The sequence below is a fragment of the Molothrus ater genome, chromosome 3 (assembly GCF_012460135.2).
Source record: "Molothrus ater isolate BHLD 08-10-18 breed brown headed cowbird chromosome 3, BPBGC_Mater_1.1, whole genome shotgun sequence".
In the NCBI taxonomy this organism is placed as follows: Eukaryota; Metazoa; Chordata; class Aves; order Passeriformes; family Icteridae; genus Molothrus; species Molothrus ater.
Genome location: NC_050480.2, coordinates 109,409,284 through 109,421,613, shown reverse-complemented (window position 1 = coordinate 109,421,613; position 12,330 = coordinate 109,409,284). Strand labels below are relative to the sequence as shown.

The window sequence follows — 12,330 nt, the reverse complement described above, 5'->3', positions numbered from 1 at the left end:
GAAGCCACTCTCGAGTTAATATATTCTTATTGATCTATTACTAGAAAAGAGGTGTGATTTATTTATACGGGATACTGTATAGCGCTTAGGCGCAGGATGTTTTGATTACTGCTAACACCTATCGCTTTTTTTGAAGTCGGACAAAATATTTATTATGTATTTTTAATATACATTTGAAACTTATACTCTTGACTTTGATATCTTCCCTGGATATGCCAAGAAACAGATAGCAGTGCAGGAGTAGTTCAGCACTTAAATCAGGGTTCAGAAGACCTTGCATTTTCATGCTGGATTTCTTTTAGTATCAATCTTTAAATGCTTGAATAATTTGATCTCTTTAAAAAGAGAGAGGGAGAGAGAGACACCACTACCATCATCTGCACAGGTAATTGGAGTCTCCTTAAGAGGAGCTGCAGAGCTGAATAAACTGGAGTTGAGCTGAGCTGAGCTTTGAGCCGCCCTTCAACTGGGAAATGAGAACCGCCGTCAAACACGACAGGCACAGACCCCAGCTGATGGGGACTCTGCCTGCCTCTCTTTCAGCTAACGATCTCCGCTTCTCGGAGGTCATCTCTCGGATCAAACCCGAAAGAATTATCCCTCTTCTTAGGCATAATTACCCTTCTTCCTAGGGATAATTAGAACACGCTGAAATCCGAGACACAAGGACTTGGGCGGGTGCAGCTCGAGTGGGGCAGGAGCTTTCAATCCCTCTCCCCAGTGTCCCGCCAGCGCTGCCCAGGGAGGGGACAGGAGGTTTGGTTGGAGTCCCCGCCGTGTCCCCGCGTCCCCGAGCGAGGCGGGGCCGGGCGGGGCGCGGCGGGAGCCAGGAGCCGGGAGCCGGGAGCGGGGAGCCGGGAGCCGGGAGAGGGGAGCCGGGAGCTGGGAGAGGGGAGCCGGGAGCGGGGAGCCGGGAGAGGGAGCGGGAGGGGGAGAGGGGAGAGAGGAGCCGGGAGCCGGGAGCCGGCAAAGGGGAGCGGGAGAGAGGAGCCGGGAGCCGGGAGCCGGGAGCCGGGAGCTGTCCCTTCAGCACCACCGCCACAGCGCCGCCGCCTCCCGCCCGCCGCTCCTCCGCCCGCTCCGCCAACACCAGGACCAGCTCCGGGTGAGCCGGGACAGGGACAGAGCCCCGAGCAAAGCCCCCGCCCCGGGACAGGGGCCTGAGAGCCCGCTCCCCATCCCCGCCCACCGCAGGCGTGCGGACCGGTGCTGCTGCAATGAACAATTTTGTTGCGGTGGGACTAAAGTTTGTCTGGGGAAGTGGCGGCTGAAAGAAGCGCCCTGGCACGATAGTATCACGTCACCCAAAATATCTCCTAAGTATCTGTTTTTCGTCATGAGTAAGGGGAAAATAGCACAAGAAAATGAGCACTGTGCGAGGCTGAGTCGCCAAGTGTCCTCTCCCCGGCTGCGTTACGTGGTTTATATCGGGAGTGAAAGGATGTGTTTAAGTTTGTAAGGAAAATGTGTTCCTACGTTAGGCCTTTAGAACAGTGTTGTTTCTCTTCAGCGTAAATGACGGTAATAACAAACTTCCCGGGACATTCAAATTTCGCAAATTCTGTAGAGACGCGTTCTTAACACGAGTTCCAAACCTCTCCCCTAACTTTGATGTTCGATATTTACACTGGCAGATGGTTATCAAATGAAGTGACACTCAAAAGCGAGTTCCACACCGGTCTGCAGCGCTACTGAAACCACATTTCCCAAAAAACTCCTTTTTTTTTTCCTCACACGAGATCAAACTACCGACTTAACAGCCCGGCGCCAGGGAACACGTTTCTCAAACTATCAGGGATCATCCCGATTAAACGCGGAATGTTACAGCGAGTCAGGAAAACTCTGAATTCAGAGGGAGTATCCGAGAGCTACCGAGGAGCAGATCGTTTGTAAAGTGCAAATGGACTGTGAAATGCGAAGTGCTCTAAGCGAGTTCGAAATTACTTCTGACAAACGGCAAATTACCACTTTTTCCGCAGCAAATCCAAACTACGCCAAACAGTGGGGGAGGGAAAGGCAGGGAGAGATGGAAAGGGATGTGTGTTTACAAAAACTGATAGACGCAAGTATTTGTAACCTCTTACCTCTTCTTATCACACCTCCTTGCCCGTTGAGTACAAGTCCACACTGGGCCTCCACTGAGCTCTTAAGTAATGAGGGGAAAACAAGGAAAGAAAGGAAAGGAAGAAATCAGACACAGAAACCCACAGAGAGATCACACAGCTTTTGCTTTGTTACATGACTCGCCCAGGAACAATAGTTAAGGTGAACTGGAAAAACACAGTTACTCTCAGAGAACCCAAGTGAAATCCCCCTTCCGTCCCGCCATCTGCCCCTACCCCACCAAACGCAGAATAATTTTCCTTTCATTGCCATTTAAATACGAATTTATCCCGAACTGGCAACTTAGACCGGCAGTTACATAGCAGGATAGACAGACAAACAAGTACTTTTGAGGGAAGTGTATTCCCGCTCGACAGTTGCACGCACAAAGCTAAAAATGTACTTTTCTGGCTTTGTATGTTTAGCGGTACATTTATATTAGGGCACAGCTAAATTCAGATGTGTTTTGGGACACGTACACACCGACTTAGAAAGTGTGCACAGAAGTAGACAAAGAGCACAAACAACAGATGACCTATTGGGCTTTGCCGGCTCCACAGAGTCGTGAGGGTGCTGTAACAATGCGTGTGTCCGCACATAGGTGGGGATGAATATGCATCTGTGTGCGCACACACACAGGCACCCATGTGTGAGCGAGGGGTGAAGAACCATCAAAAAACCTGCCTAGGGCTTCTGGTGCACGTCCGAAGAGATCTCACTTCTTTATTCTCCTGTTACAAGGCTGATTATTTGGGGATCTTCGCCCTCCTTAATAAATATTTTTATTGGAGTGATAAAAGACTTGAAAGGGTTGGGTTTTCTTTGGGTTTTTCCTTATGTTGGGGTTAAAAAAACACAACAAACCAAACCTAAATCTTTGCCCAGTGGAAATGTGTTAAAGACGCATTTTCCTCTACAAACAAACGAGGTATTGGACATGAAAGAGGCCTTTAAGGGTGTTAACCTATTCAACAGCCCGTGAAGAGTTAAGTAAATGCGGAGAGAGTCGGTGCATAATAAAAACCCCACTTTACAAAACAATCTTTACAGTCCTGGCTCTCTCCCCCACTTTCACCATATTGGCCCTGGCCCTGTAAGACCTTCCTTTTCAAGGCCCTTTTTTATTTTAAGTGTTCTGCCTTAAAGTGATTATGAAATCAATATGAAAAAAACTTGGCGACTGAGCATAAATTAAAGCGGTGATGGGAAAAGGTGTGACAGTTTTCTTTGTTGCCCATGGAAAATCTTTTTAGGGCACTGAAAGATGCCACTCCGGCTCCAAGACTGTTTGCATCTGTTAGGCTGACTTAAACCGCCCTCGAAACTATTGGACATTCACTTAAAATTCTGTGCAGGGAAAAGTATATTTACATTTGTTGCATTTGAAATGAGGCATATGCTGATGAACGTTTTAAAAAGAAAGACTAAGGAGAAAGGGGTAGACTGGTTAGACCACAATTTTGGTTTAAAAGTATTTCTGTGCAGTCCTGTTTCTGCTCGCCACCAAAACGCTTCCCTCTACACCCGTAGTGATATTCGCGAGAGTCCAAATTTGTTCTGAATCATCCAAGTCCTAACGACAAATACTAATATTTTCAACTTCTCACGCTCAGGCTTTTTGATACCTCTGCACACTCCCTCTTGTGTTCGGAAAAAGAGGAAGGAGGAAAAAATAAAGAAGAGATTAAGTACAAAGACCTAAGCATTATATTTGATAATAACTTGTGATCGAAAAATTAATATTTTCCAAAGGAAAGCTGTTGATTTTCTTCTTCGTTAAATAAATAAAAAGAGACTGTGCCTCTAGCAGCTTAACCAACCTTTCTTTTTTTTCCTTTTTCTTTTTAGAAGGGAAACATGTTGTTTGGTCGGATGACATTGCATAAATGACCAGTTGAATGGCACTAAGTCGAAAATTGGATAAACTATGGTGCTTTTTTGCCCGGGACTTAGGCATTGTCTGCTGTCTTGCAAACGTTCCTAATCCCCTCTTTTGAAAAATACAAGGCTTTGTGCCTGCCAAAGAAAAAAAATTTGTACAGATACAAAAAAATCAGCAGCAGACGTGGTTATAAAAAGAAGTAAATAGGTTTTAGTTGAGGTTGAGCAGTGAATGGCAGATTTTTTTTTTTTTAGGGGGGTAACATAAGGAGATCCTTGTGAAAAATGTAAACAAAAAAATAGCCAGAGAAGACAAAATTATATAATGAATTTTGGTGGAGAAAATTTGGTTTAAATAGCTAGGTTTTCTACATCTGAGGTATAAAAGGTAACATTTTTGGTGGGTTTATTTTCCTCCTAGAAAAAAAAAACTGTTTTCCCTGACATATATTGTTTGGATTATTTTTCGTGCTTTGATTTTAAGGAAAGAAAATAAACCTTCTTCATTTTACAAATTTCGAATTGATTTTTTTTCCCCCACAAGCCCTTGACCGCTACATCTTTTTGGGAAGTCCACCACGGCCAGCTTTGTATGCTAGGGAGCGAGGTGTGGGGGAAAAGTAAGTACAGTAAATACGGTCCCGTTTGTCTCTCCCTGCTGATGGGGAAGCCCTCAGTTCCTCAGCTCGTCGGGGGAAGAAAGGTTTGCTTTTGATTTGGGGCACATTTCGGAATGGAGGTTAGATACAGGATGACGTTCTTTGCAATTTTGGAAACCAATTTCATTTAAGCAACAGGCTCAGTTTGGCGGAGGTGAATTTTTAGCGCGTGGGAAAGGATTTCTGAGCGGATAAAGCTGAGCTTTTGATACACAGAAATAAAAATTTTTAGATGGGTCCAGGTGCTGGTTAGGGTGGAGTGGATGAATGACTAGATAGACAGACAGATGAGTTTAGCTTTATCTGTTTTATCTCTCACCCTATTAACACCTAGATCGGATATAGCGAGGCATTTTTATCATTCTGACTTTTTTTCTGACGAACATTTGCTCCCGTTTATCTCTTTCCTCCCTCATATCTCGGAAGGTTTCCCTTTGTAGGTCTGTCGGAAAGCAGATTTATTTCCTGCCCTGCCTTTTTTCTCTTTTCCTACTCCATGCCTCCCTTAAATCATTTGCCTGCTCTGTCGCTGCAAAGTGCTCCTTGCGCCGAAAGAGAGGAAAAGTTTAGGAAAAGCAAGAAGATGGGTTTGTTCTGGTTTGATTTGGGTTCCGTGTGACTAGGTAAGGAAGGGTGACACGCACACTCACCCCGAGATCTCCGGGGGACCCCCACGGTCTCAGCCACCACAGAGACACAACCCACGCAGCAAAGGCAGGCGCGAGGTTGGTTTTGTTTAATTTGTTTGTTTGACCGAAGAAGAACACTTGTTTAGTTGATTTTTTTTTCTTTTTTCTTTTTTCTTTCCCCTTCCACATTTTTTCTTGCTGCTACTAATCTGGAAGGGACGGGCGCTGGATCGGGTTTGGGATGAATCTTCCCTCCTTTGTATGAGCTATTCCGAGCAGAGGAAAATGGGGGTGGGGGTGGGGGTGGTGGGGGGGTCCAGGACAGGGGGAGGGGAGGGGAAGGCACCTCGAAAGGAGATCGCATGCTATTTACCTGCAAATCGTCTGCTCCCGAGGCTGCAAGCCCGAGGCTTGGTCCTGGCAGGAGTCTTTGATCTGGATGCATCCCATATTGGGATCCATGGCTCATAAGAGACAGGTCGTGGCGGCGGTAAGCATCTAAGCACCCCAGCTCTCTCCTCTGCTCGTCCAAGCAGGAGGACTTGAGTGCCCGCGCATTGTGCAGGTTGATAAAATCAGTGGGTTCTCCATGGTGGATCTGCTGGTAATATTGCTGGGAGTGGTGGAGAGAGTTCAAGGAGTAAGCGTCGGGGTTGACTGCCGGGTGGCTGTGTTGGAACTCGTAGTGGAAGGACTGGTGGTGCAGTGGGGTGTACTGGTGGTTAGTGGAGAAGTACGGGGAGGCGAACTCGGTGCCCGTGGTAGAGTAAGTGAGAGGAGATGAGGAGGAATAGGCGACGGTCGAGTTGGCCACAGACTCCAGGCATCCAAGCTGCATCAAACGGTAACTGTTTGATCCGTCATGACGTATCTGAAAGGAAGAAGTGAAAAGAAGACCCCAAAACTGGAGGTTTGTCATTGAAAACCCCGGGTACGGTTCTTCCAAGCACGCTGTCCTGCATAGCTTCTCCCCCTGCAGAAGCGTCTAAGCCTGCGAGCGGCAACCCCAGCAACAAAAGATCCTTTCCTACCTTGGGCTGGTGCCATAAAGGTCTGTTCAAAAAATCATAAACAGCCCAGCCTGCCCTTAATACTGTCAAGCAAAAGGAATCCACGCACTGAAATAAAACTAACTATCTATCTATCTATCTATCTATCTATCTATCTATCTATCTATCTATCTATCTATCATCTATTCATTCATCTATCCATCCATCTATCCATCCACCTCCTGATCACAGCTGTAATATCTGGGGCTGACACAAAAAAAAAGTCATCAAACAGAGGAAACTACCGAGTATACACACAAGTCCCGTCCCTATGTTGCAGCGTTACACATTGAGAAAGCTTTGCCGCCTGCTTGCCTTCCTTTCTTCCTTCCTTCCTTCCTTCCCTTCTTTTTTTTTTTTTGAACCCCTATTTTTCTTTCTTTTTAAAATAACGAATCAGATCCAAAATTCCCCCCCTCTTTTCCCTGCGTTTCGAAAGAAAGGAGAGTCCTGCTTTTTAGCGAGAACTCCCCATTCCTGGCGAGCTGGTGGTGATTTCTCTCCACTTCATTATATTATTAGGGGTATTATTCTGATTTTCGTTCTGGCAACGGTTTTAACGTGGTAATGAGTTGCCCTTGCTGGCGACAGATGTCATAACGAATTTTCTCTCTATACTTCTTTAAGTTATCTCTGAAGCCGGATTATAATTAAACGTAACGGTCCAATATGGATTTTAAAAAAATGGAAACAACCACACAGGCACATACACACACACACAGATGCACACACACATCCACACACACGCGCGCACTCACACACACACACACACACTCTCACACACACAAAATACCTCTGCATCGTGGACGAGACCTGGAAAGGTAGTTGACATTTTTTGGTTCTCCGAAAAAAAAAAAAAAAAAAAAAAAAAAAGAAGAGGAAAAAAACCCCCAACTCTGGATAAAACTCCCCTCTCCAAATTAAAAAAAAAAAAAAAAAAAGGAAAAAATTGAAAAATCCAAAGTTCATGTATTTCCCCAATTTTTTTTAGAAAAAATCTCTACAGACAGAGAGAATTTGCAATGTATCTGCATAGATCAGATCTCTCGCTTTTCCATGCACCTCCTTAAAAACCTGTAGGAACAAAATTTTCCCTCTGCACAAAAGCTGCTCCCTGGATCAGATTTTGTACTTGCTGGGTATTTCTTTGGCTGATGTCGTAGGTCCCTTGGTAATATAGAAGTTTTGAAAATTAAGCATCAGCACTGAGAACTGGGAGGACAATAGATAGAGGAGCTTCATCCCAGGAGACAAGGAATAAATATTGTATCTTCGCCTAATAAGGAACTGTAGGTTCTTTCAACATTTTTATACAATTTTTCCTCCACTCTTTAGAATGCTTTTTCTTACCCAGGCTAATATGGGAACTAATCTGATCGAAGGGGGTATTTTGTGTACATTTTATTGGGAAGACATAAAGCTAATATATACAAATATATATTATTAAACCATCCTTTTCAATAGGTAAGTGCTCCTTCCTGTTGATTATACTGCTTCTAAATACTGACCAGAATCTAAGATTGCACATTTGTGTGTGTGTCTGTTTAAGTGTATTTTTTTTTCCTAAATGAAAACTATGTGGTTTGTTTTGGTTTGGGTTTGTATTTTTTTTTTTACCCTTTCATTTACATCGAATTTAAGTCCACCCCACACTCCAACCTGCTTTTAAAGCTGCCTAATATGTTATCTTACAGGCTTCTTTAAATAGCATTTTCAAACATAAAACTAGGGTGAGACCACAAAGTATCACTGCAGTGACATATGATATTATGGAATTATACATAAAATACATATAGATCTACGGAATTACATCTGCAACAGGCGAAAGAAAAACAGGGATAGGGGACGTAAGAGCTAAAGACCACTGATAGCTGGTTCGACATTTCCAAGTGCCGATATATTTTGGAGATGGGAACGCACGGAGGCTGCGTAGCCCTGGGTGGCAAAGCTGAAGGGGTACGTGATTTATTTATTTAGTGACACCGGTCCGAGGAGCTGCCACTCGGGGAATGAGTCCTGTGTGCCTGCTCGGCGCCCCCCTGCTCCTGTGCCCCCGGGTAGCGGCTCTCCAGCCCCGCAGTGACTGCGGGCTCCGCCCGGGGAGCGCCCGGGGGCGCCGCCCGCTGCCGGGCGAGCTCGGGGTGCCGGGGGGGGGCTCACACACCCTCCGCGAAGATGCCAGCCCAAATGGCATTTCCCGACGGGGAGGCTCTGCTGATGGCCAGCTTCCACCCGAGATAAGCCTGGAGATAGGAGAGGGTGTAACTTGCTTTTAATTGCCATTTAATTTGGGTCGCGTTTAAGCGTTTAAGCTGCGAAGGTGTCTTAATAATAAGCCGGAGGCAAAGAGGCATGTGGCTCCCTGCCTTGCTCTTTCCTCTTTATTTATTTTTTTTTTTTTTAAGGTCCAGGTTTTGGGAGGGTTTATTGGTATCTGTTCATGCAGGCTAACAGGAGCTGTCACTCAGCCCTCTTTTCTTCCTACAAATGGACAAAGGCACACGACTGGAATGGAAATGCATTGTCTGAGATGGGAAAGTGCGGGTATTCCGGCGGGCGGGGGGGCGGCGGGAACACATCACACCTCTCCAGAGCGCTGCTGGGGAGAGGGGCTCCACCCGAGGCCCCCGCCCCGCCCGGCCCAGCGGGGAAAGGAGGGAAGGAAGGAAGGAAGGAAGGAAGGAAGGAAGGAAGGAAGGAAGGAAGGAAGGAAGGAAGGAAGGAAGGAAGGAAGGAAGGAAGGAAGGAAGGAAGGAAGGAAGGAAGGAAGGAAGGAAGGAAGGAAGGAAGGAAGGAAGGAAGGAAGGAAGGAAGGAAGGAAGGAAGGAAGGAAGGAAGGAAGGAAGGAAGGAAGGAAGGAAGGAAGGAAGGAAGGAAGGAAGGAAGGAAGGAAGGAAGGAAGGAAGGAAGGAAGGAAGGAAGGAAGGAAGGAAGGAAGGAAGGAAGGAAGGAAGGAAGGAAGGAAGGAAGGAAGGAAGGAAGGAAGGAAGGAAGGAAGGAAAGAAGGAAGGAAGGAAGGAAGGAAGGAAGGAAGGAAGGAAGGAAGGAAGGAAGGAAGGAAGGAAGGAAGGAAGGAAGGAAGGAAGGAAGGAAGGAAGGAAGGAAGGAAGGAAGGAAGGAAGGAAGGAAGGAATTGCTTTTTTCTTATTTGCATTTCCTACAGTTCTAATACTGCTAATGGAACATAAATATTTCTCCCCAATATATAATTGAAAAAAAAAATCCAGAATTTTCTCCAAGTTCAGATTTTGTTTGATCTTCTCAAGATTTTGATACTTGAGAGAATTGAAAAAAGCCACAGGACAAAACCCACCACAATGCTGTTAACCAACTTGCCCTTTCCAACGCCTCTTTGGAGCGTGGTGAGCGCACTGGAATCAGCCACACCAGCCTTGAGCAGGGAGGCTTAGACCTGACAAAAACAAAAGTTAACACACCGTGAACACACCTTCCCGATGGAGGGAGAGACAGGAGAGACATTCCTTCCCTCCGAGAAGGAAGACAAGCACCCTCCCAAACACTCATGGCAGAGCACTCCGCAGGTCTGTTGACTTTGGTTATTTGCACTGTGCCACTTCAGTCCCGTCTATGTGGCTTTGTTTTTTTCTGAGAGGGGATGAGAAAAGGTTTCCCTCCACCTGGCCAACAGGCCCGGCTCAGAGCATGAGCGGGGCACAGACGGCGAGGGGATGGGGACAGGACCGGGTGACCGCGGCAGAGGCGGCGCGGAGCGCACCGAGCCCCGCCGTGACCGGGGGCGCTGCGGGGCGGCCGCGCTTCCCAGCGAGTCACCCCACGAGACACTCGCTCCTTTACGCACTAATTTGTTTTATTTGCAGGAAGCCACGGGTGTGAGAGAGCGATGTGGGGGCACATTCCCTTCCTTTCTGTGCCGTGGGTGCCGCGGTGCGGGCATCACCCCGCAGGACGCGCCCGGCGCAAGGGCCGGTGCGTCCCCAGCTCCCTGCCCGAGCTGCCAGGAGATCACCCCGCTGCAGGAGATGGGTTTTGCCTGGGATCTTCCCCCGTCTCGACCCCTTCCCCCTCCATGCTCCCTTCCCACGCACACGCAGCCCAGCCGAGCCCACCGCCACGCTCCCAGCCAGCCCGGAGCCCAACTTCGTTTCAAACAACAACAAAGCCTCCAAAATGGTTTTGTTTGGAGGCAAAGTTTATAAGAAACCCGGCTTGCCAGATGCACGTTACTGGTCAGTTCCATCTGTTAGCTTCGTTTACAGACCCTAGAAAAAAATCATATAGACCGTTTGCGCTTTTAACTCCCCCCAATCCAATTAATAACGCGAGTCAAAGTGCAAAGCACTTATTAATTGCTCCCAAAGAAAAATCTTTCAGGAAAGTTAATTGGGAGCTTTCTGGTTTTCCAACCAGCGCTATGAACAGAGCAGACAGACTTTGCCTAGAGTTTCATTGTGGCTGAGCACGTTGTTTATCCCCTGCCTAAAGTTTGCTTCTGCTTCTGAGCTACAGATTTTTTTTTCTATTTTTTTTTTTTTTATTTTTAAAGGAATCTGGAAAAATCGGACTGGGCTGGGAAGGGTGGGGATTTTGAAGGATAAAACGCCGAATACACAAGAAAATGAAATGTTCCTCTCTGGGATCATCTCACTTCCCCCGATTCATTGAAGTGTGCAAAGTGTCTGGTGCTGCTGCAGGGACACAGTCTGGGCTCGACGTCTGGCTGCTGCAGGAGAGCAGCTCCCGAGACTCACAGAGCTCTCTCACCTCCTGCTTGTCTTACAAACGTTTCCCAGCATTTAGGAGCCTGAAATCACATTTTTTCCTTTTAATTGCTCCATCCTGCTTTGGCTCCTGCATTTTGCTGGTCACCCAATAATAGTTAAATTTATTCTTAATCAAGAGCCTTCTTCTCCACTGAAAGTCACCAAAACTTGGTCTTGCAGGATCTAAACTTCTGATGACTTTTACCAGAGTTTCTTGCATCTGAATGAGACCAGAGAGTAGTTAAACCATCACAGGCAGACGGAGTCACCAGTGCTAGGGTGTTCATTGGCCAAAAAGAGTTTTTTGCTGTCCATCCCCTTTGTCCTCTGAAGTTCCTAAAATTTGAGGGCTTGGGGCTTTGGGAATGCTCAGCTGACCCAAAAGAAAAGCAGCCCTGAGGTCACTTTTGTTCATGCCTGGGTGCTGACCATTGTTTGCAGACCTATTGCTGTTGACCCTGGATTATCCCAGTAGATCAGAGCACGGTGCTGATAACACCAACGCTGTGAGTTTGATCCCTGCATGAGCCATTCTTTGTCTTATCTCTTTTTCCTCTCCATTGAACTCCTCCCTCTTGTCTGGCAGAGGGGCTGAACTTGATCATGGCCCACTCTGTGCTGAGCCTCACCACCCCATCTCCCTTCTCTGAACTTCACAGGAAGGGAAAGCCCTGGGACAGCCCAGACTCCTGCAGGTGGGAAGGAGGGAGCTGGTAACCCCCCTCCACATACACCCCCAGATTACCCACCTGCATTTCCAAGCAAACCTCTCTGTGTGAGAGAGATGTGGTTTTTTCCTGTTTCTCTTTAAGAATCATTATTTTCAGGACCCAAATTACATTACATTGCTTTTCCTCTGCCAAGGAGAATGATTTCATATTGGAGTTCACTGAGTGTAGCTATGGGCAATGGAAATGGGGAGTTTTGAAGTGGTTTTCTTCAAGTCTCAAGACAAAAGATGTCCTGCAATAGATTTTTCCCTGCCCTCTGGACAGAGTTTACCACCACCATGTTTCCTCCTCCTCCAAATTTCTATTCTGTATCACCACAACAGCTGAAAGGAAACATTTTGGGACTGAAAATGCATTTTCAAGCAATTAAAATGTTGTGAAAATATTAGTAAAAAATTAAAGAGTATATCTGGTGTCTTCAGTCATTTCTTTGATGGCAGCAAGGTTTCCTGCTTGTTGAGGCTTTCATGAAGACTTGAGAGCAGCTGTATTTCTATATAAGCCAGGTGTTACTCAGAGCAAATGGAAAGGGAGAG

At 46.5% G+C, this 12,330-nt stretch overlaps 1 protein-coding gene across 3 annotated transcripts in view; it reads right to left on the bottom strand.

The window, feature by feature from the left end:
* The window catches only part of TFAP2D (transcription factor AP-2 delta), a 53,762-nt gene extending 46,609 nt beyond the window's left edge, over positions 1-7,153 (bottom strand). The window contains exons 1-3 of one of the 3 annotated variants that reach the window (XM_036380376.2): positions 7,115-7,153; positions 5,646-6,143; positions 2,085-2,145 (exon numbers count right to left, since the gene is read on the bottom strand). In XM_036380376.2, the coding sequence (XP_036236269.1) occupies positions 2,085-2,145; positions 5,646-6,143; positions 7,115-7,153 (598 nt within the window). Of the gene's footprint in view, positions 1-2,084; positions 2,146-5,645; positions 7,066-7,114 lie in introns of those variants that run through there. The other 2 variants (XM_036380377.2, XM_036380375.2) reach the window with 2 other exon arrangements.
* Between the last annotated feature and the right edge of the window lie 5,177 nt (positions 7,154-12,330).